Here is a 23863-nt window from a genome sequence, read left to right as displayed (position 1 = left end):
TGGAATACTGTGTCCAGTTCTGGGCACCACAGTTCAAGAAGGATACTGACAAGCTGGAACGTGTCCAGAAGAGGGCAACCAAAATGGTCAAAGGCCTGGAAACGATGCCTTATGAGGAACGGCTTAGGGAGCTGGGTATGTTTAGCCTGGAGAAGAGAAGGTTAAGGGGTGATATGATAGCCATGTTCAAATATATAAAAGGATGTCATATAGAGGAGGGAGAAGGGTTGTTTTCTGCTGCTCCAGAGAAGCGGACACGGGGCAATGGATTCAAACTACAAGAAAGAAGAACCACCTAAACATTAGGAAGAACTTCCTGACAGTGAGAGCTGTTCGGCAGTGGAATTTGCTACCAAGGAGTGTGGTGGAGTCTCCTTCTTTGGAGGTCTTTAAGCAGAGGCTTGACAGCCATCTGTCAGGAATGCTTTGATGGTGTTTCCTGCTTGGCAGGGGGTTGGACTGGATGGCCCAGTGAGGAATCTGTTCGACCTTATGCTCTTGGTAAAAGTGAATTCATCATCATCGGGGAAATTGTTCAGACCATTTAGGATAACTGCGTTGTGAACAATGCAGAATTCCAAGAGTCTTAAGCCTGCTCTATTCAATAAGCTGTCCTTAGAGGAACGAGGAACAGATAGTGAGGGAGGTAATGTGTCCAAGCCTTCAAACCCCAGCTTAGATATAATATGCTGGTTATTGGCCCCAATTCGAGCGTTTAAGTCGCCCATGATGATAAATTGGGCAGATGGAAAAGTTTTTGTGAGGGAAAGCATAATGTCTGTCATCCTATTCCAGTTGGCGTTTCGAATGGTCTCGTCCTCTGAGGGGGGAAGATAGACGTTTAGCAGAATAATCTGTTGCATATTTGTACTTATTAGGAAGGCTTGAGCTAGAGGAGGGTAATTGTCCAAAAAGGTTATTTCAAATGGAAGACTGGATCTGATTACTGTAAAGTTAATAGGCCGGCTTTATTATTATTATTATTATTATTTATTATTATTATTTATTGAATTTATATACCGCCCTATACCCAGAGGTCTCAGGGCGGTTCACAGAAGAGATCAGCCTTAAAAACCGCAATATATATAATCAAAATGAAGACATCCCGACATCCCTCTGTGGCTACTTTATGAACATGAACAAGGAGGGGAGATCCGATCAGAATTCCTTGCATGGCATCTGCACTGGCTCTGCTATTATGAGCTTTTTCTATGGAAGGAATTGTTTGTTTAGGTTTACATCCCCGCTTCTTGGGGCAGTTTTAGAGTTTTAGAGTTTTACGGCGACCTTTGGAGAAATGTCTATGAGCGGGAATGTTAAATGAGGAAAACCCCACAATATTTACCTCACTCACTAAACAAGTTTCTTGGAGTAATATGAAATCAAAACAATTGAGGTAGTCTATGAAATCAGGGTCCTTGGCTTTATTCTCCCAGCCAGCAATGTTCCAGGAAATAAAGCGAAGGCTCCTTAGGGAGGCAGGAGTTGGCTGCCAATCAGAGTCAGTAGTGCGAGCCAAAAATCTAGGACCATTTTGAAGGTCATAATTGTTTATCTGGGGAACATTAACAAGAGTTGGGATAGTATTCGCATCCTTTGGGCTCAAAGGCGTCTGTGGAATTTGCATGGTACATTCCGAAAGTCAGTTCGAGTTTCCTCGGCTGTTTCCTTTTGCTCGTTATTGTATTATTGTAATTTCAATAGGGACAAATGTAAGGTTCTGCACTTAAGCAGGAAGAACCAGATGCACAAATATAGGATGGGGGACACCTTGTGGGAAATAGCAGATCTTAAGCCAGTAGTTTATGGAAGTGAGGCACACCTTAGCTTCCACTCTAACCAACCCAATCTCCAGTCATAAGATGGCATCTGATATACTTCTAGGGACTTATACCACCATTCTTAGGAATTATGATTGAACTTGCTCTAAATAGAAGAAAAGGGAAGGTGGTGGTCCTAAGATGGTACCACATAACAGTTGGGCCAAAACTTTAACCTGGCATAGTTTTGGAGCTGCGTGAGTGTAGTGGCCACCCCTAGTTTGGAGAAATTTGAGGATGTTATGCTCAGATTTTTTATTTTTTACCATCGTTGGTTACTTGAATGTTATGGGCTTTCCTTGAGCCAGAGGCTTGGAAAATTACACCTAGATATTAAAGGTCAACACATCTTCAATTTTATGGCCTCCAATGGCTGGGGCTTGCCCCGGCACCGCAGCATGCACCGGATCGTGCCACCCCCAGTCTATTTCTGAAATTATTTTGTAATAAGACAGCTACTTTGAGATCTTGTATAGAATGTCCTGGGAGATTGAAGTGTTCTCCTTCAGGAGACTGGAAAGAGAAGTTGCTGAATTGCAACTTATTACCAAACTTAAAACCATGGGGAAACCTGGTCTGAATAGAGACATTGGATTCTTATCTCATTATACAGTGGTACCCCGCTAGACGAAAAACTTGCTAGACAAAAGGCATTCGCTAGCGGAAGGCTGTCTCGCAAGACGAATTTTCCTATGGGCTTGCCTCGCAAGACGAAAAAATTTCCGATTCCCCCCCCCCCCCGTCAAACCGCTATTCCCCCGTTGGTGCTTCGCATGACGAAAAATTCGCTATACGACAGCACTCGCAGAATGAATTAATTTCGTCTTGCGAGGCACCACTGTACATGATATAGCTATTTTTAGCCATCTCACACCTTGCTTTTTCCTGTAAGACCAATTGCAGTCATTAACAGTCGTCAACAGGTTCACCACACCTATCAGCCAATCACCCATTCCCACCACCCTTCTGAGTAATACCCCTCCCCACCCTCTCACTATATATAAGGGTCTGGTGACTTCTGAAGAAGTATGCATGCTCACGAAAGCTCATACCAATAACAGACTTAGTTGGTCTCTAAGGTGCTACTGGAAGGAATTTTTTTATTTTGTTTCGACTGTGGCAGACCAACACGGGTCCCTACCTGCATTTGAAAACAGATATGGACTATCCCAGCAATGGTGGCACAGGAAGTATCTACACCTGACCAGTGACATTTATTCACCTGGGACATGTGCATGGTGGAAAAGGCATAGAAAACATAATAATGAGGAGGGTTTTCACATATCAAGTAGCCACCCCTAGGCTTGTAGATGGCAGGATCTAGAATCAGCCTACAATGAAAGCAGTATGTTGAGGACAAGCATGAACGCTTCTGGATTTAAAAAAAGCTACATTTTTGTGCTACAAATATGTTAGTATGTCAACACAGCACAAAACTCCACTACTGACCCATATCAGCATGCAATTTTTAAATTTCCAATTCAGAAAATACAATGACTCTATAAGCTGAAAAAGAGCAGATTCAACAAATGAGCTTCCTTTTCACCTTTGAATGGCATAGCATTAAAAATACCTAAGTTCAGATATAGAATTCAGTCCTGAGCACAGAAACTGCAACGAGCATGGTGGTGGTGGGGGGGGTTCCCCTCCACAGGGCACCGAGCCGAGGGGGTGCAAAATTGAGAAGACACACAATCGAGAAGATCTGTTTGAGGGCGCCAAATTTTGGCCTAGCTCTGGGCGTCATATTATCAAAGATTACCAAACTCTGCCCCTGCAACAAATGAGGGATATTTTAATTGGTCCAGAGATAGTAGAACTGAGTAAGCCAAGGACGGAATGTCAGTCAATGTGGAAAATAATAATGGAGAAATTTGTTGCAATAAATAAACAAACCACAGTAATTATTTTGATAGGCTTCCTGATGCACTGCAGCGGGGAACAGCACAGAGTTTGTGAGGGTGGGGGTGCAATGTCAGCCCCAAAACAGGCTTTTTATTGAGTTCTTTCACTCCTTCTGGCAGCTGGAAGCGGAATGCCCTCAACAGGGTGGTTAGGAAGATGAATATCTCCATCTTGGCCATCTGCTCTCCCACACAGGCTCGAGCCCCTGCAAAGGAAAGAAGGGGAAAGCAGCAATTGAGTCATAACCAACTCCATCTGTTCTCCAGTTCATCTGATTTGCTCAGCAAGTAGTTTTAGCCATGACGACGACAACAACAAAAAGCTGGAAAACAGCTATTCCCAACGTATCTCCCTTTAATCCTCTGGGTTGTCATCCTGAGGGTCCTGGCTTTACTCCAGGAAATACTGGAAGCTGACCTTGAGTGGCTGCAATTCCCAAAGGAAGACAATGCTTGAAAGCAGCATGAGCAGTTGGTTATGGAGCATACAGGTCATGGTTGTATCACTATATGTAGTACTTTGGGAAAGCAGGTCTAACTACTGCCAGAAGGGCATAAGAGAAGGAATAAATCAAAGTGCATTTCATCACACATTGCCTGTGTGTGAATCCCCAACATCTCAGAGCAGACACCTTGTGACCCATAGAGGCAGCTGCCACAGTGATGGAGATCCAGTCAAAGGCGACCATGGGGTGTGACGCTCCTTACAACAAAAAGAAGAAATGGAGAGAGAGATGGAAAGAGAGAGAGAAGAGGCTGGAGCAGCTGGTTGTTCTGGGCTAACCTTCTGCAGTAGCCAGAGAGAAATATATTTTGTACAAGGAAGTGGATGCAATCTACAACAGAGTTACAGTTTATAACTAATTCATCATTTTATGTTAATAATTTTTGGAATTTTATGAAATTTACAGTATATAATTTTGTAAATAAAAAAGGAAGAAAACTGCAATAAATAGATAAATACACCCATATATAACTACTGGATCCCCCAATTCTGATAGGGGCTTTAATTCTGGGAGAGTGAAGATTTAACCCTTCCCCTCTTAAACCATTTCCCTAAACTACCGGTAAATTGCTCTTCCAGAGATGCTATTTGCTCCAAAGCATGGATAGCCAATGTGGTACCCTCCAAGTGCCACTACAACTCCTATCCGCTCCAGCCAGCATGGCTAAGAGTAATGGATTATGGACGTTGTAGCCCAACAACTTCTGGAGAGCTACTCCTACTCTAAGGAGGGAGAATTCGGATTGGAAAAATGGTTGGAAGAAGCATGTTAAATTCATTGCTTTCTTAACACGATAACCTCAACCTGATTTTTAAACCACAGGGGATCCATTTATGGCCCTCCCTCTGTTTAATCAACTTTGACCATCCGCTTGTTTGAAACAAGCTACTAAACGTGACCATAATTATTTCTGCATTTACCTGCTCCAAATGGCAGATATTCTTCTCTAGACCTAAAATTTCCATCCGTGTCCAAAAAATGGTGCGGGTTGAACTCTTCAGGTGTTTCCCATCGCGTGGGATCAGCAAGAACAGACTTCAGATCTGTAATAACAAATGTCCCCTGAAAAGAAGAAACAGTTGGCTCAGAGTACATCTGGACCAGCACCAAACAGTTTTGCCATTCACTGCCCCAGTAATCAATCTTAACACATTTCTCACATACAGAGATACAGTCTATATTCATGGTGTACAATAATCACAATATTTGATTCTAATTCTGATTTGGTGCATCAGAATGTGGTGTGTGTCAGCCCAAGGCCCATCAGAGGCTGCTCAGTTCAACACAGGGCGTGTTTGAGTCTGCTCTCCTTCTGCTTCAATGTGTTGTTGGGAATTATATAACTTTTCTTTCCGTTTTCACAGAAGTGAATGAAATTGGCATGCATGCTAATCCCCCCGGGGTGGGAAAAGCCTGCCAAATTATAGGAAAGCAGGTCTAAGGATTCTTGTACTGGACACTTTCCCTGCAAGTTTTTATGCCTTTGGAGATTGGATGACCATCTGTCATTGATGTTGTAGTTGAGATTCCTGTATTGCAAGGGCTTGGACAAGATGACCCTCAGGGTCCCTTCCAACTCTACAATTCTATGGTTATATGTATCTTGATGAAACTTGTTATGTGTTTGGGTTTCATCCTCTCATCCCAGATCACTTATGCAATAGTCTGTTCCTTGTATTTGTCATTATAGAATTTATTAACTTTCAGGTTATTAATCTTCAGATTATTTTTTTTCCAAGAGAGGGGAGATCCTTCTCCCTCGGATTTTGTGTTACATGTGTGCATTTAAAGTGCCACTATCAGGCACTCTTTGCTCTCAAAATATACAGCTGCTGCCTTATCTATATCCTGTACCTTTGGAATGTGAAAACCATGCATTTCCGTATCCTTTGCACTTCGTCTGGGAATCCCAATTAATAAGGGATATTTTGCACGCAAAATTTCATGCATCACCGCATTGGTGTAAGGCAGTTTCTTTCGATCGTCATAGCAAATGGGAAGGGAGGAACCAAAAACATCCTCCATCTCCTTGTAGACTTTATCTGCAGGAAAAAGTGGGAAATGAAGCTTTATTTTAAAATAAACTAGTTTTAATTTGAGAAACACCCAGCAACTAAACTGTAGAGGGTGGGATGAAAAGACCATGGTATACTGTATTAATAGAGGCTCATTGGTATATGTTGGCAGCACCCTGAAAATAAGACATTAACAATTAAATAAATGCAGCTGCATATGGAAAAGGTCTATTGCTCTGCTTTGCAATAGTCCGTGATTCAATTCCCAGAATCTCCAGGTAGGGCTGGGAAGGTTCCTTCCCTGAAACCCCGGAGAGCTGATGGCAGCCACTGTAGGCAATACTGAGCTGGATGGACCCTGGCCCAGGGCCGTCTTAGAGGGATCGGCTGCCGTGGCACGGCAATCCCTCGGCGCCCCCGGCGTGCCGCCTCTCCGCCCGCCTCCCTCCCGCGCTGGCCGCCCCTCGGGAGGGGGGGCGAGCGGGGGATGAGGGGCGTGGCGCTGGAGCGGCGCGGGGCTTTGCGCGCCCTTCCAGCGCTCCAGCTGGGGCTCCGGGAGGTGAGGGCAGCCAGCTTGCAACCCGCCCGCCCGCCCGCCTGTGGGGGCGGGGGTGGGTTGGGGAGAGGGCGCCCGCTATGCCGGCGGGCTCGGGGGCACCCCCGGGGAGCCCGGTGACCTGCCGCGCCGCGCCACCAGCCCCTATGGACGAGACGGCCCTGCCCTGGCCCTGACTCAGTAGCAGCCAGTTTCTCATGTTTCCACAAATTCATAGGGGAGTTCCTTACTGTCTGGGAAGACTATTTCACCAGGAGCCAGATCTAATGTTTCTTTCACCCACTCAGTTCTGCCCCTACTGAAACTCAGTGCATAGTTTTTAATGCTGGAAGTACGCCTGGCTTCTCTCCCACACAGAACAAGATTGCAGCCAGTGCATGGAAACAAAACAGGCTAGTTAGCACAATTCTATGGCTGGCAAAGTGGTTGCTTGGCCACAGTGGCGACCCACACTGTGCCCTGCTCAGCCATGTTGTTGTTCAGTCGTTCAGTCGTGTCCGACTCTTCGTGACCCCATGGACCAGAGCATGCCAGGCACGCCTATCCTTCACTGCCTCTCGCAGTTTGGCCAAACTCATGTTAGTAGCTTCAAGAACACTGTCCCACCATCTCATCCTCTGTCGTCCCCTTCTCCTTGTGCCCTCCATCTTTCCCAACATCAGGGTCTTTTCTAGGGAGTCTTCTCTTCTCATGAGGTGGCCAAAGTACTGGAGCCTCAACTTCAGGATCTGTCCTTCCAGTGAGCACTCAGGGCTGATTTCTTTAAGAATGGATAGATTTGATCTTCTTGCAGTCCATGGGACTCTTAAGGGTCTCCTCCAGCACCACAATTCAAAAGCATCAGCCATATCCCAAGGCAAATACCTGTGGCTGGTATTGGAAGATTCAGGACAGGCAAAGGAAAGTACCCTACTTCTTCACATAGTGCAGGGTTAAATTCTGGAATTTACTCCCACAAGATGTGATGCCCACTCACCTGAATGGCTTTAGAAGGGGATTTGATAATTTTTTAGAGGATAAGGCTATCAATGGCTGATAAACATGATGGCTATGTTCTCCCTCATCCCTCCAGTGTAAAAAGTAGTATGTCTGTAAATACCAGTCGGTGGGAATCACAAGTACAGAGAATACTGTTCCAATCTGGTCCTGTTCACAGGCTTCCCATACACACCTGGTCAGCCACTGTGGGAACAGTGTGGATAATTTGTTGCATTTTTATTGGGGAGAACTGGGTACAGATTCTCCCAAACGGATCATGGGGCATTCTGGTTGCTCTTGAGAAAATAATTGTGCTCAGACTATGAACATATATCTGTCATCCACCCATTATGAAACCTTGGAAGAATTACAATCTGCTACTAAAAAGCAAATAAATCTAAGCTCTTCTCTAAGGGATCCAAAGAGGTGCTTGCTTCCATTGCAAAGTTCTCCTTCACCTTGAACATCTGGATAAGACACCATGAGGAGCAGTGCCCATTTCAGAGTAGCAGCAGTCGTCTCTGTCCCTGCGATGAAGAGGTCAAGAACACACTCTGCCAGGTTGTCTTCATCATAGGTAGAGTTGGGGTCATCCTTGCTCTGTTGACGATAATGGAAAAGGTGAAATGTTGGGATTATTTACAGGCCACACAAAATCTATCTGACCTGGGGGGGGGGGTGTCTTCCTATCGCAACACCTAATAATATGTTTTACAGGTGAGTGTGCAGGAAGGTACTTGGACACAGTCATGGACTGGAGTAGGAAAGGATCTCTCCAACACCCTTCTAAAGACATGCAGAATAAGAGGTAATAAGAAGAAACCACAGCCCTTCCCAAGTCAGCTTTCAAAAAAAAAATTGGGGTGATGGTGCAAAAACAGTGGCATCATCTGCACAAATCCAGTGCAAGTTTATGGGTGTCCTCTCCCAAACTTATTTAATAGTGCCAGTTACAGGTAGGTAGCCGTGTTGGTCTGCCATAGTCAACACAAAATAAAAAATAAAAAATTCCTTCCAGTAGCACCTTAGAGACCAACTAAGTTTGTTCTTGGTATGAGCTTTCGTGTGCATCTGAAGAAGTGTGCATGCACACGAAAGCTCATACCAAGAACAAACTTAGTTGGTCTCTAAGGTACTACTGGAAGGAATTTTTTATTTTTTATTTTATTTAATAGTGGTTTGCATTGTCTGTTTGTGTACCAGAAATTACAAGGTGAACTGGGGTGATCTTGGAAATGTTTTTCTGAATCAGGTCACACCACTAACAAGGCGTCTCAGAGCAGATCAGGGACATTGTACACTTCTGAATGACTCTGTCGGCTTTGTTGTCTGACCACCACCCCCCACACACACACACCCAAAAATGAAATCAAGCTGACTGGAGTAGAAAAGGAGGCTGAGAGGAGATATGATAGCCCCTCTTCGAATATCTGAAAGGTTGTCACATGGAAGATGGAGCAAGCTTGTTTTCTGCTGTTCTGGGGGGTAGGACTCAAGCCAATGAATTCAAAATGCAAGAAAGGAGATTCTAACTAAACAACAGGAAGAACTTAACACTAACACTGTTTGACAGTGGGATGGTCTCCCTTGGGAGGTGGTGGACTCTCCCTCCTTGGAGGTTTTTAAACAGAGGTTGCATGGCCATTTGCCTTGGATGCTATAGTTGAGATTCCTACATAGTAGGGGGTTGAACTAGATGACCCTTGGGATCCCTTCCAACTCTACAATTCTGTGATTCTATGAATCCTGGGAACTGTAGTTTATAAGGATCCTCAGATCTGTAGCTCTTTGGGGGTAAACTAGCATTCTTTGGGAAGGGGGAATCATATGCTTTAAATGTATGGTGTGTAATGCACCTACAAACTACTTTAGAGACTGGTTTTAATACAAGGGCGCCGTGAGGACAGATTGAATGCAAATGTTATAAAATAAAATAAAATCTCTTAGTAGCCCGACAGATAACAGGGCTCAATCCTAGCTAGGAATTCAGTGATTCCTTGGGTGAGCAATATTAGCAAACCAAGTGGATACTTAAACTTCCAGAGGTGCCTGCTTTAGGCATAAAAAGGACATGGGTGAGGTCAGGAATGTGTTTACATGGTGCAGCAAAACTGTTTAAGATGTTGGACCTGGCAGGGGTGGTTTCTCTTTCAAGCAGCATAATATTTGTATGCATCTGAGCATTATTTAGGTATTAATATACTTTCCCCCATTCATATTAGACCAGAGTAGTGCACACACACGTACACATATTTGAATATGCATATGAATATCAGCAGGTGTTCTCTTTGGGGTTTGCCCCTGCCTTCCAATTTGTGGACACTATCATGTCAGTTAAGTACTGTGAGGGTATGCTTGCAGATAGCACACCCTTTAAAAAAAAATCCCCACCCAAAAAGTGCAAAAGTACAGTTTAGAATTTGTAAATTTGCTTGTGCTGTTTTCTGGTTTTGTGCAAAAATCTGAGGAATCAAAAGAGACAAATATATTCCTCTGTTCAGGAGTTAACTGGAAATAGTTATGAGCACAGCCAGAAAAGAAGTAAAAGCATTCAGGATGTAGTGGGCATGGAATTGAGAGCAGCAAAAAGTGATTATTGATCCACCCAGCCAAAACCACTACAATAAATAATCTATGACCCCAAATGAAGTGGTTTAACGCCCAGTTTCCCCCCAATACAGTCATACCTTGGTTGTCGAACGCCTTGTGACTCGAACATCTTGGTGAGTGTTCCGGTTTGTGAACGTTCTTTGGAATGCTGCTTCCGCAGCTTCCAATGGAGTGCAGGAAGTTCCTGCAGCCAATCAGAAGCCGCACCTTGGTTTTTGAACGTTTTGGAAGTTGAACAGACATCCGGAATGGATTCCCTTGGAGAACCGAGGTATGACTGTATACTGAATTATCCCTGTATCAGGTAACCCCAAATTTACAGAGGGAAAGAATCAAGACAGGTTCTGTTTGAGGGTAACTTCATTTGCACTACACAAAGTAAGTGGGAACTCAGACACAAGCACACATTGTAGTGTGGACAGTCCCCAAGTGCCTCAAGTTGACAGTGGATGCTTACTTTCTCCATCTGAAGTAGATAGAAATCAATGAAATCCTGTGGCTCATCCTTTCGTTGCTCCTTATGCCTTTCTAACTCCTCCTTTGCAAATGAAAGTACCAAGTCTGCGGAGGCAAATAACTTCCTATGAGGCCCTGGGAAATGTTTCATGAGCCATGGGAAGACTTCATACAGCTGCAGAGGAGAAGAAAGCAAAAACCTGTCACTACTACAAATTGGTTTGGTAACAAGGTCTATCACAAACTCATTTGGACTGGCAGTTCAGAATCATGGCCTGGATTATTATTGAGGCTGTGGCTAAATGTCTGTGGGCGCCGTTTGACCCAGAGTTACACCTGGATGGCAAGTGGCAAAGTGTTTTTATATCACTTCAGCTGGCAGTGAATTGGGCATTCATGCACTACTTAGATGACTGCAACCCTTACTATATAGGACCGCATCAGAAGACAGGTTGGGATGTTTAACCAGTACAAAAATGCAGCTGCCAACAGTCAGTTCATAGAACATTCATTTTACACCATTGTTACTGTTACCTATTTTTACATCCTTCATGACCCAGGACCAGGGTACCTAAAGCTGTATTCTCCTTTCAGAACCACAACTTCAGTCTCTGAGCCCTGCTCTTGGTCCCATCATCATTAGAAATACAGCAGCTGGCAGAATTCTTGGAGAATTTTCCATAGTGGCAGCAAAAACATGAAATACCCTTTCTAGGAAGTTCCTCCTAAACTTTTCTGTTTAGGCGAATAAACATGGGTCTGAAGATGATCTGTTGATGGATAGATGCTGCTGTGTTCTGAACTTAACTTAACTAACCTGTCTGTTCTGATTTTGTTGCATATTGTTTTAATAAGTTTTTTAAAGGTGTTGCAGTTATGATTATATTGCTTCTGAAGCTTTGTGGGGTGGGGGGGTTGTTCATTCCTGGTTTCTCTTTAGTCTCTTGGAATACTTTAGAGAAAAGTGAGGTATATATGTATTAAATTTATGTGAACTGTCAAAGCTTAAGGACACAGTGCTAAGGTGAATTATTGTCACATTTTGGCTCATCTTTGTTGTAAAGAGTTTAGTGCGGCATTCATTCATTCAGCAGTCAGTCTGTGCGCACTTAGTAAAGGATGCTGTGATTACTAAGACCCAGCATGGGTTTCTCAAAAGTAAGCAATGCCAGATGAATCTCATTTCTCTTTTTGATGGAGTTACAAGCTTGGTGAATCAGGGGAATGCTGTGGTTATAGTGTATCTTGATTTCAGTAAGGCTTTTGACAAAGGGTAGGACTTGAACCAATGGCTTCAAGTTGCAAGAAAGGAGATTCTGTCTGAACATCAGGAAGAACTTTCTGACAGGAAGAGCTGTTTGACAGTGGAATGGACTCCCTCAGGAGGTTGTGGACTTTCCTTCCTTGGCATCAGCTTGGCTGCAAAAGTTGCCGGAAGGAGGCATACAAGATGGGCCATCGAACCCGGATTTAAATTCACATATCACTCCAATGAATTGAGTAATCTGAGGGCTCATGCACACTTCTGCTTGTGCCATGTTTCTAGACACGGATCCAAACAGTTTTTCATTTTCCTGCCGCTTTCCCCAGGAAAACCCACTGTTTATCACTGAATGATTCTGTGAATTAACTCACAGAAAAAGCAACTGACATTTGTTCCAATTCAGTGGTAAACAGCAGGTTTTCTGGGGGGACGGGGACCTGGAGGACAAATGGAAGTGTAGATGAGCCCTCAGATTTAGGAGTACTATCATAATGTTCTATGAATGCTTATTTGAGTTAGGACTCTGGGAATCAAAAGACTACTCACCATGTGAAGTATGGTATTTGCATCTTTCAACAAGCAATCAACGGCATCCATCAATTTTTGGAATTTTTCATCTTCAAGAGAAAATCGGTATCCAAAAGCCAAAACACATATCAAGCTGGACACTGCATTAGTGATGGGGAGTGAAAAATCATGTGGCTGTCCTGCAAATGAAATCATTTACAGTTATATCTCGGAAAGCTGCTAGGATCAATTGCTATTTTAAAAATATTTGAATACAAGTGAAAATGTATGAAATTCTATTCCAAAACGTGCAGAGATTATGCATAAAGATCTCTGCAAACTGGGATAGGTATTAGCATTATTACTTACCATATTTACGCAAATGTAATGTGTACCTTTTTGGGCCAAATTACATTGTGAAAATTAGGGTGCACATTAGATTTGATGGCGCATTTGCATTTGCCAGCAAATACTTTTTTGGTTCCAAGGTTTTGAAAACTGAGGTGTTCATTGGATTCATGTAAATATGGTAATATCACATACCTTTTGCACGTGCAAAGACCTCTACAAGACGACAGGCTTCCTCTTGTATTTGGAACTGCATGCCTGTCTTCCCCAGACCCAGCTTCCGCATAGTAATGACACTGAACCGTCTCTGCTGCTTCCAGGTGTGACCATTGGAAAATACCAAACCTAAAACAGGAAGGAATCAATGAGAAAACATTATAGATACTCACAAAAATGCCATATTTTAAAAATTGCCAGTCAACCAAGATGAGACCAAATTTAGTGCAGATTCAGAGGTGCCTTTCTTTCACAACCCAAGAACTGCAAGACTGGCACAGAATCTGTCTAGTACAGTGATATTCACCAGCACTGTACGCTTCAGAAAATGCCTATGAGGCCATCACTTTATCTTGTCTTCAAGCACTGGAACTTATTTCAATATAACACAGAGATATTAAGCAATAAAATCCAAACTCTTTTAAAGAAAGATAAGAAAAGGCAACATATCAAGTAAAGAATACCGAGAGTTTATTCCCCCATCTCCTGGCCAAGTTTCCCCCAAGTGTGCCTGTGAAAATAAATCAACTGAATCTCTACAGCATGTAATGTTCAATTGCCCTATGTACAGTTCGATCCGTGCCAGTATATTAAATCCGATAATTCAGTCTATTGCTGATAAGCCAGTTGACCTACGTCTTGCTTGGGTTCTACAAGATGTGGACCCTTACATAACCCTACAGGTTGCTAGATTCCTAACAGCCGTTATTGCGTATAAGAGACGAATGGGGATGTTAGCTGATTAATGAAATTATAAATATGTTTTCCAAAACGAAATTAGTCACTGATTTTAGTTTTATGCTTAAATTTTAACTTTAAAATTTCTCTGAGATATGCTTTTATGGAAATGTTAATATTGGTCCTTGTGAGTTGTGTTCTTATTTGCGGCTTGTACGGTGCCGTTGTTTTATTTGATTCTCTTTTGTTTGTTCTGTTTTGTATTGTAAGATGGCCGCAAATGCCGAATAAACATCTATCTAATCCCCCATCTCCCACCTAGGATGTCTCCCCCCCCCCCCCGTTCCTCAGCCTGACACCCTGAGAAAACCCACTCTGATCTGCCTCCCACACAGATCCCTTCTTTTTCTAATCCTCAATTCTCTGTAAACGTCCTCCTTTATCACAGATATATATGTTCAAATATTAATTCCTGCATATAAGTAATACTTATAGAAAACTATCAAAAAATAAGGTTCATAAAAAGCCAAATCAATAAAGAAAAAAACCTAAACATAAAAAGAAGAGACTGCTTCATTTCCAATAAGTGCATATCCTATAACTTTCTGCTGAAATCCTGTAATTTTTTTGTTATGGTTTATTTTGGTTTCACTTTTTTGCACTTTAGTCTCTCTGGACAGCAATCGTGTAGCATTGGGGAGGCATCACAGAATGAATGAAATCAGAATATATTCACCACTAAATTCCTTCACTCTACTTCTCACGCACGGAAGAGTCACTTCTTCCTTTCAAATCAGCAAGACTTCCTCTTTCAGTACCTTCCCAAGACTCCCACAAAAAGTGTCATCATAAGTTCACATCAGCTTTGCTGGCTTCTGAGTTTTGCGCAAGAGCCTAGCCTATGAACCAGATTTTGTGGCAATCTTAGTGACCGAGCTGGTAAATGCAGTACAGGTACAATGGCTTCTTTGAAGACCTCGTCTGTTGGAAAGAACTTCAGATGATGGGGCATATTCAATTTTATACTCTTCTCTTGAGATAGGGCCAGCAAAACCCATCAGCCTTCTCAACAACTTACCCTTTTTTTTAAGTGCAGCTTTCAGGAAAGGGGTCACTGGTCGTTCAGACAAGACTTCTGGTAGGTTTGTAAGGCCTTCTTTCACCATTTGGAATCCAGACAGTACTAACACAGATTTATGTCCGATCCATATAAGGTAAATGTTTCCATATTGCTTAGCCAGCTGCCATTAGCATTAAAGTAGAAAAGAGAACTGTTATGTTAAAACATAGCAGATGATTACAAGCTTTTGTGACTATAGCTTATTGCCACTGTGACAGGCATTCAGTCAGCTGGCAAAGGCTTCTTCTTCACCACAACAGAGTGTATTTCAAGGCTGTCCAGTTGTTGTGAGACTGAGGACTTACCCACACTAAATCTTGTCCTGCTGCTTTCCCCCCCCCCCAGGAAAACCACTCTTTAGAGCTCAGTCAGAACAAACAGAAGTTCAGATTTTATTCAGATTGACATTTGCTCCGATTTAGCACTAAAGAATGAGTTTTCTATGGGAAAGGAGTGGGGGAAAGGGAAATGCAGGTCAAGCAGAAAACTGTTCAGAGAGGCAGTGGGTACTAAGTGGGGATTATGATCCGGTTGAGGTTTCTATAATCCAAGCAAGGTCTCAGCTCCACTAAAGGGACGCGGACCCGGTTGGTGCTGTGGTCTAAACCACTGAGTATCTTGGGCTTGCCGATTGGAAGGTTGGTAATGAGCTCCCATTGCTCTGTCCCAGCTTCTGCCAATTTAGCAGTTTGAAAGCACACCAGTGGAAGTAGATAAATAGGTACCACTGTGGCAGGAAGGTAAACGGTGTTTTCATGCACTCTGGCTTCCATCACGATGTCCTGTTGCACCAGAAGCAGTTTAGTCATGCTGGCCACATGACCTGGAAAGCTGTCTGCGGACAAACTCCAGCTCCCTTGGCCTGAAAGCGAGATGAGCGCCGCAACCCCATAGTTGCCTTTGACTGGACTCAACCATCCAGGGGTCCTTTACCTTTTTTTACCTTCAGCTCCACTGCCCACTTCTTCTTGACAAGCACTACTGGGACACCATCCATCACCTTCAATGACTGCAAGAAGCCTGTTGCCAAATTCTTATCCAGGAACTACTACAGAACTGTAAGCTCAACCTCAGACATTGGGTAGAGGCAGCTCCAAGGGAAGGGTGCCCCCAGGAATAGCTCAATCACACAGCAATATAGCTGGTGCCATGGCAACTTGGACTTGGCTGCCTCCTTCTTGCAGAACACATCCCTGAAGGAGTGATACTCAGGCAGGAGTTGACCCTCCTCCCCTGTGCGAGGTCCTGCTCACAAGACACCAGGTTAGGTGGTGGTGTCTGCGGCAGCTCACAGGTGCTTTTCTGCACAGCAGTGGCCCTGGCAGTGCTCGGACTCAAAACTAGCTAATAGTTGTTTAGATTTTCTCAATCCAGGGCTGGTTTCTTATAGCCCTTATAATTCTTTATATTGTTAAAAGGTTGGGGGCCACCTCCAATCTCTGCCAAGCTGCTGTGGCAAGATTCCAAGGGGGTTCGAGGCACTCCCACAGGGTCTGTGCTTCTTTGAGAATCAGGATGTAGTGGAGACTGTTGTAGCTTTAAGAAAAACGATTTATTCACATATTTGGAACGGAATTTGAATTGTGGGAGTCAGGGCCGTCTTAGGCAGATTGGCCGCCGTGGCGCGGCGATCCCTCCAGCGCTCCCAGCGTGCCGCCTCTCCGCCTCTGGAGCCACCTCCCTCCCACGCTGGTCGCCCCTCGGGAGGGGGGGCGGCGAGCGGGTGGATGAGGGGCGTGGCGCTGGAGCGGCACAGGGCTCTGCGCGCCCTTCCAGCGCTCCAGCTGGGGCTTCCCGTGCGGGATGGGAGGCGAGGGCAGCTGGCTTGCAGCCCACCTGGGAGCGGCATGGGCGGCAGCGGCTGGTATGCCGGCAGGCTCGCGGGGGCGCCCCTGGGGGGGGCGGCACCCTGGCGCACCACGCCAGTAGCCCCTATAGATAAGACGGGGCTACTGGGAGTCCAGATCTTACAGGATGGTCATCTCTGGAGGGGCTTGTTCCCTGCAACAGTGTAGCACAATAGTCCAAGGCTCTCGTCCAAGCAGGGCCGTCTCATAATAGGGGCTGGGTGGCACAGTGCACCAGGGCACCAGGCCCCCCAGGGGTGCCCCGCGAGCCCGCCGGCATACCAGGCGCTCCCTCCCCAACCCGCGCCCGCCCCCATGGGCAGGTGGGCGGGCGCCCGCGTGCCGGCGGGCACGCTACAAGCCGGCTGCCCTCCGGAGCCCCAGCTGGAGCGCTGGGAAGGACGTGCAAAGCCCCGCGCCACTCCAGCGCACGCCCCTCATCCCCCGCTCACCCACCTCCCTCCCGAACTGGCCGCCCCTCGGGAGATGAGGGGCGTGGCGCTGGAGCGGCGCGGGGCTTTGTGACGCCCTTCCCAGCGCTCCAGCTGGGGCTCCGGAGGGCAGCCGGCTTGCAGCGCCACGCCCCTCATCCCCCGCTCGGCCACCCCCCCTCCCGAGGGGCGGCCAGCGCGGGAGGGAGGTGGGCGGAGAGGCGGCCCACCGGGGGCGCCGAGGGATCATCGCGCCAGGGCGCCCGATCCCTTTAAGACGGCGCTGCGTCCAAGGTTCTGTCTTTGTTCTCCTTCTTCCTAACACACCTCTGCTCCAAGCAATTCCTCCCCATCCATCTGCTACCATGTTTCTCCTAAAATAAGACACCGTCTTATATTTTTTTTTGCTCAACAAAACACAGTATGGCTTATTTTCAGGGGATGTCTTATTTTAACTGCGTCGCATCGGTACACTGTATAGCCACGCCTCTCCAGGCTGTTTTAATGGGAGGTGCCACGTCACTATGGCTTATTTTCGGGGTATGGCTTATTTTTGGGGAACGGCTTATATTTCGCAAATGCATAGAAATCCTGCTATGGCTTATTTTATGGCTATGTCTTATTTTAGGAGAAACAGGGTATCCCAAGCCTAGTTTTTTTAGAGGCACATTTTTCTTGTGAGCCCAGTATGTGAGCACAGACCGGAGAGCCTTCCTTTGATGTGCTAATCACAAGCCATCAGCACCTTTGTCTATTCATGTTTTTGTTCTTAACTAGCCCTGGTCAAACTGGTTTCCATAAGCCAGCCCAGGGATTCCTTGTGTGGCACAGTTCTGCAAATTGTGTTTTGCGTTCATATCCCCAATATTAGCTAGATTCTGACATTCATCAATTTCTTGATCTCCCCACTCTACTTATAACAATATATTAGTTAATAGAAATCATTTTGTTTTATGGAAGACATTTACATATACAGAGGCGCCCCACTAGACGAAAATAATTCATTCTGCGAGTATCTTCGTCTAGCGGTTTTTTCGTCTAGCGAAGCACCAATACAAAGTAGCGGTTTTCGCGCGACGAGAAAAAAAATTCGTCTTGCGAGGCAGCCCCATAGACTTTTTCGTCTTGCGGGGTAGCCTTCCGCTAGCGAATGCCTTTTGTCTAGCGAGTTTTTCATCTAGCGAGGCATTTGTCTAGCGGGGCACCACTGTACAGTATGCACACCTCAATTTTCAGAACCTTGAAACCAAAAAAGTATTTGCTGGTGAATGTAAATGTGCCATCAAATCTAATGTGCACCCTAATTTCCATGACATAATTTGGCCAAAAAAGGTGTGCATTACATTCGAGTAAATACGGTATATAGAATATAGGTAAAAGTAAAGGGACCCATGACCGTTAGGTGCAGTCATGGTACCTATTTATCTATCGTACTTGGCCTTTGACGTGCTTTCGAACTGCTAGGTTGGCAGGAGCTGGGACCGAGCAACAGAAGCTCACCCATCGCGGGGATTCGAACCGCTGACCTTCTGATCGACAAGCCCTAGGCTTTGTGGTTTAGACCACAGCGCCACCCGCGTCCCATATAGAATATACATATATAGAATATTAAATTTATAGTCAAATATAGTCATTCCATATGTAAAAAAGTAATTCACAAACATATTTTAGAATATTGCAGCTAATATAATGTATACAAAAAGTTTTTTTCTTTTCTTTTCTTATATATCCCTGGATAATGTATATGGATTTGCTCCCCCAAAGTTAAATACAGGGTAATCATGCACCCAATCAATTTGGAATTATATATTTAAAAAATGATTATTGGTGATGCAAACAAGTCAGATAAGATTCATTATGATGAGAAAATTGAAATCTTGAAAGACCTACATTAGCTCCCAGTCGGTTTCTGAGCACAATTCAAAGTGTTGGTGCTGACCTTTAAAGCCCTAAATGGCCTTGGCCCAGTATGCCTGAAGGAGCATCTCCACCCCCATCATTCAACCCAGACACGGAGGTCCAGTACTGAGGGCCTTCTAGAGGTTCCCTCACTGCGAGAAGCGAAGTTATTGTAGAATGCCCTCCCATCAGATGTCAAGGAAATAAACAACTATCTGACTTTTAGAAGACATCTGAAGGCAGCCCTGTTTAGGGAAGGGGTCATTCCACATCAGATCAATGCAAAAAAAACCAAGGGTTTCGTCACCCACCAGCTTGGATTTTGATGAAACTTGGTGTACTCCCTTCCCTTATGGTTGAAAGAAGCCCCCTTAATTCCCCCCCTATCTCAAACAGTTTTAATTTTATAGCACTTCAAAGTTTCGTGAAATCTGCATTTCTGTCCCTCTTGAGATCCTTGGCCTTGTGTACATTTTTTTTCTCCATAACCAATGATCAGATCTCTTTGAAATTTTACACAGAGCTCAATAACATGATGAGGATTTGAGGAAAAAATAGACCAGCACTTACTCAACTGGTGAGTAAACTGTTGTGTTGGTAAAACCTTCTGGAAAACTGAAGTGTTTCTTACTCAACTAGTGAATGATTTAGAAAGAAGTACCTTCAGGAAAATATCTGGTGAAAATATTCCCCCAAACTTCCACATGCCTCCAATGACAGCAAGTGGGAAAGGTCCAGGAGGGTAGCGTCTGTGTGACCAGAGCTGTCTCAGGAAGCGCAGAATCAGAAGAGCCACCAGCACAAAAACCAAAATTTCTAAGATCCCAGCCATCCTCCTGTTGTTTTCTTTTCTCTGCCAATTTATTTTGCTAGTACAGCTGCATGCACTGGAACGTAGTTTTCCCAAGAGCGTGTTGCTTCCCTTCAAATATATTGTCACTTGTCTCTGTTCATTCACCAACAGCCTTTTATATTGTCCACACTGAAGACGGATGTGGCAATATTTATTGCATCATACAGTATTTACTGGTAATTACCGGTGGTTGTTCTCGGGGTGTAGGGATTCCAATCCTACTTGCGGTCCTTAAGAATGTTAAATATAGTGTTTCAATACAGCTGAAAGAACTGGACTTGTCCCCACCCCGTTCCAAAGGGAATAAACAATCTACTCTCAAGTTACTTGAGAGGCTGAGGTGAACTTGCCGTGGACAAGATGAGGGAAAGCATGCTAGAGAGCAGAACCCCCAGCATCCATGGAAACACAAGCGGTGTCTGCCTTTTACAGGTTGTTACAGGGACAGGGACATCCCTCATTGCAACTCGGGCACGGAGGGAGCCAATGCAGTGGTGTTGAGGGGGACACCTGCAGTAACACCTTGGCCCTCCCTGCACACAAACAACAATGCACCTTCCACTCAGCGAGTTCCCCAGCCCCTGTTACAAGACCTGCTTCTGTGTTTCACATACCTAACATGTATTTATCACGGAAAAGTTAATTTGGGGGATTGCCCCAGGGATGTCTCCTGGGGGGAAAACTGCATGCTACATATAGGATTGGATGCCTGTCCCAACCTCATTACTGAGGCCACTTGTCTCTTCTGTTCCGCAGCTTTGTTTTGCACCCCAGTATTCACCTTCATGTCCCCTGCCCATGCCTCGTCCTTTTGTGCACCACCCTCCCTACACATAAACCAATCCCTCAGTGAAGCTGTGCCAGTGGAATGGATAGCCCTGCAGAGTGTCCCATCAGCATATTCTGTGAACCGCCCTGAGATCTTATGATGATGGGAGGTATATAAATCTAATTAATAATAAGAATTAGAATAATATTGAAGCAGCACCTGTGTTTCATGGCTTTCAACCAACACATCATATTTTATAGCCCTTTAGCCAGTGTATCTTGTGGATACACAGTGGTACCTTGGTTCTCAAACGCCTTGGTCCTCAAACAACTTGGAACCCAAACATTGCAAACCCGGAAGTAAGTGTTCCAGTTTGCGGACTTTTTTCGGAAGCTGAACATGCTCCGTTTTGAGTGCCACACTTGTGTTTTGAGTGTTGTGCTGAGATCTGTCTGTTTTTTGCTATTTATTTTGCGGGTTTTTTGTGCCTCTTTTTGTTTTGTTTTTGTGACTGTGTGGAACCCAGTTCAGCTACTGATTGATTGAGTGATTGATTGATTGATTGTGTGACTGCAGTACATTGTTTATTGCTTTCATTTTATGGATCAATGGTCTCGTTAAATAGTAAAATTCGTGTTAAATTGCTGTTTTAGGGGTTTGTGGGAATACACTCCGTGGGTGCCCTTGCACCTGCGATTATTTGTACCTGTTTGAATGTCAATTATGTGCACTATTTAACGTATACTTCCGAGTTAAAGCGAAAGTGAAAGCAGGACTCAGTAGGCGTCTTGCCACTGAGATCCCTCCGCTTAGACTTTTTGGCTCCGAAGGTTTAAACTTGTTAATGGTCAGTTAATCTGCTTCCCGCCCTTTTCAAGGGCAGCAACAGTGTTCTGATTGGTAAAAGTATTGATCATGACGTTGCCTGTTTGTTGTCAATAAAAGGCTGCGGCTCCCCGTGCTGGGCATTCAGGTTCAGATTCAGAGGTTCAGATAGTCGGGGTTTAGATGGAGTAAGGAACGGGTAGGTTGGAACGAGGGTTGGTTGGGTTGGAAGAACGCACAGGAGGTAGAGAGGTTAGATTGCGGAAGAATTGGCGGTAAAGGTTTAGCTAGCTTAGGAAAGGGATAGATTGTGGAAGAATTTGCGGTAAAGGGTCAGCTAGCTTAGATAGTCTTAGAACGTACAAGGTACAGAGAGAAGTAAAAGCCCACGCGGGTCAGCCAAAGCCATCAAAAGAAACCATGGTTGTCTGTCTTCATTTCGTCTTAGTTTAATTTTTTGCAGTTTATCAGTGCTTTTGTTTGGCCGCAGTTTTGGCCGCCTTTTATTTGGGTACTTTGCTTCAGGGAACAACTTAGGAGGTCGCAAGTGCTTGCAGGTACATCTACGAGGCACTCATTCATCCGAACTACTCACGCACCCTTCAGATTCAGCCTGGCGGACAACCTTCGTCACGGCGCGGTGTGAGTTAAGCTCCGGAATTACCGGCCGTCCTGTCCGCAGGCTTGGCCGGCGCCCGTGCAAGGACGCACGTGAGACGCTGGCCACAGATCCCCCAGCAACTGGTATCCCGTGTGCAGTTGACTTTGTCCTGCACGCGGGAGGCTCCAGCGAAGAATCCCCGCAGGGTTGTTTTTAAAAGTCTGGAATGGATTGATCCATTTTGCGTTACTTTCTATGGGAAAGCGCGCCTTGGTTTTGGAATCCTCAGCCAAGCCACAAAAGCTCACTAGGTGGCTTTTGGCCAGTCACCATCCCTCAGCATAAACAATTCCACAATACTGTTGTGAGTAGGATGGAGGGGAAATTCCATTCAAGTTTAGAAATAATTACTATAATTTGAATATAATACATCTCAATCAAGTGAAGAAGACTGTGACCTGTGTGCCTGTTTTGGTCTGCTGTCAGGAGCTAGCTGCTGATGAAGTGATTGCTCTGTAACATAGTGAAATTGACTTGCGAGGTGGTGTGTTGTTTGATAAGAGATTGAGTGTTTGGGGGGGAGGCTCGTTCAATTTCATTGTACACAGGTTGTACAATGACAATAAAGGTGTTATTATTATTATTATTATTATTATTATTATTATTATTATCCCTTCCTCAGGTTCTTTATCTACAAACCGGATTTGGTCTGGAGAGCCTTTCAAACAGAGGATTTTAATGTGAGGTCATATGTCCATCCTGCCCATGAGGAAATAAAACAAACGTTTTGAAGTCAAACTAAACAAACCTATCCTTCATTAGCACCATCTGCTCTAGGGAACCACCCACTTACAGAGCCTCAGTCTTATCTGGATTGAGCTCTCATCCATTACCAAGGCAAGACATCAGTCCAGCACACCCACTGCCACAGCTTCAGATGTAAAGGAGCTGTGCATCATCAGCATATTGTTGACAATGTATTCCAAAACTCCAGATGAACCCACTCAGTGGTGTCATGTAGATATTAAATAAAACAGGGGATAAAATCAAACCCTAAGGAACCTCCACATTGAAGTCTCCATGGGCTCAAACAGCACTCTCCAAGCATAACTCTCTGGAAGTGACCATTGAAGTAGGACTGGGACTATCATAAATCAGTGCAACCCATCCCTAATTCGAACAGCCGCTCCCAAAGGATACCATGATCAATGACATCAATAGTTGCTGAGAGGTTGATGAGAATTAATATGGACACAGTTCCCCTGTCTCTCTCCTGACAGAGGTTATCATACTGGATAACTAAAGCTGCTTCTGTGCCCAAACTGGGCCTGAAACAACACTGATTGAAAGGATTTAGAAATTGGGTTGTTTATTCAGGAGTACCTGGATCTGATCCACAACTACCTGCTCAAGAACCTTGACCAATTATTTTAAAAAAGAAGAAGAACAACCTTGCCCAAGAAAGGAAGATTAGCAGTTGTCTGGTAATTAGATTTTCTGAATCCAGGGAGGGTTTCTTATAGCCCTTATAATTCTTTATATATTACTTAATATGGATAATTTTGTTTTTTGGGAGACATTTTGCCCCAAATACATATATAGAATATTACATTGTATAGACAAATATAAAGGCATTATATATGTAAAACAAGAACAAAAC

General features: G+C 44.5%; 1 protein-coding gene across 1 annotated transcript; it reads right to left on the bottom strand.

Moving 5' to 3' along the window:
* Positions 1-3680: 3680 nt before the first annotated feature.
* LOC117047537 (cytochrome P450 2J6-like) lies at positions 3681-20059 on the bottom strand. Its single transcript, XM_033150811.1, has 9 exons — positions 19817-20059; positions 14937-15099; positions 13160-13309; positions 12656-12816; positions 10847-11020; positions 8238-8379; positions 6085-6272; positions 5151-5292; positions 3681-3930 (listed from the first exon to the last, which is right to left on the bottom strand). The coding sequence occupies exons 1-9, from the start codon at positions 19985-19987 to the stop codon at positions 3725-3727; spliced, it is 1497 nt and encodes a 498-aa protein (XP_033006702.1). The 5' UTR covers positions 19988-20059; the 3' UTR covers positions 3681-3724.
* Between the last annotated feature and the right edge of the window lie 3804 nt (positions 20060-23863).

The sequence above is a fragment of the Lacerta agilis genome, chromosome 5, assembly GCF_009819535.1.
Source record: "Lacerta agilis isolate rLacAgi1 chromosome 5, rLacAgi1.pri, whole genome shotgun sequence".
Taxonomy (NCBI): domain Eukaryota; kingdom Metazoa; phylum Chordata; class Lepidosauria; order Squamata; family Lacertidae; genus Lacerta; species Lacerta agilis.
Note: the sequence above shows the minus strand (reverse complement) of the source record. Positions and strands in the feature narration are given on the sequence as shown.

Coding starts and splice junctions, on each gene's coding strand:
- LOC117047537 (XM_033150811.1), bottom strand. CDS start 19,987: ATGGCTGGGATCTTAGAAATTTTGGTTTTTGTGCTGGTGGCTCTTCTG. Junction 13,310..14,936: donor AGCTGCACTTAAAAAAAAGG/GTAAGTTGTTGA, acceptor TTCCTGTTTTAG/GTTTGGTATTTTCCAATGGT. Junction 3,931..5,150: donor ATATCTGCCATTTGGAGCAG/GTAAATGCAGAA, acceptor TTTCCTTTGCAG/GGGCTCGAGCCTGTGTGGGA.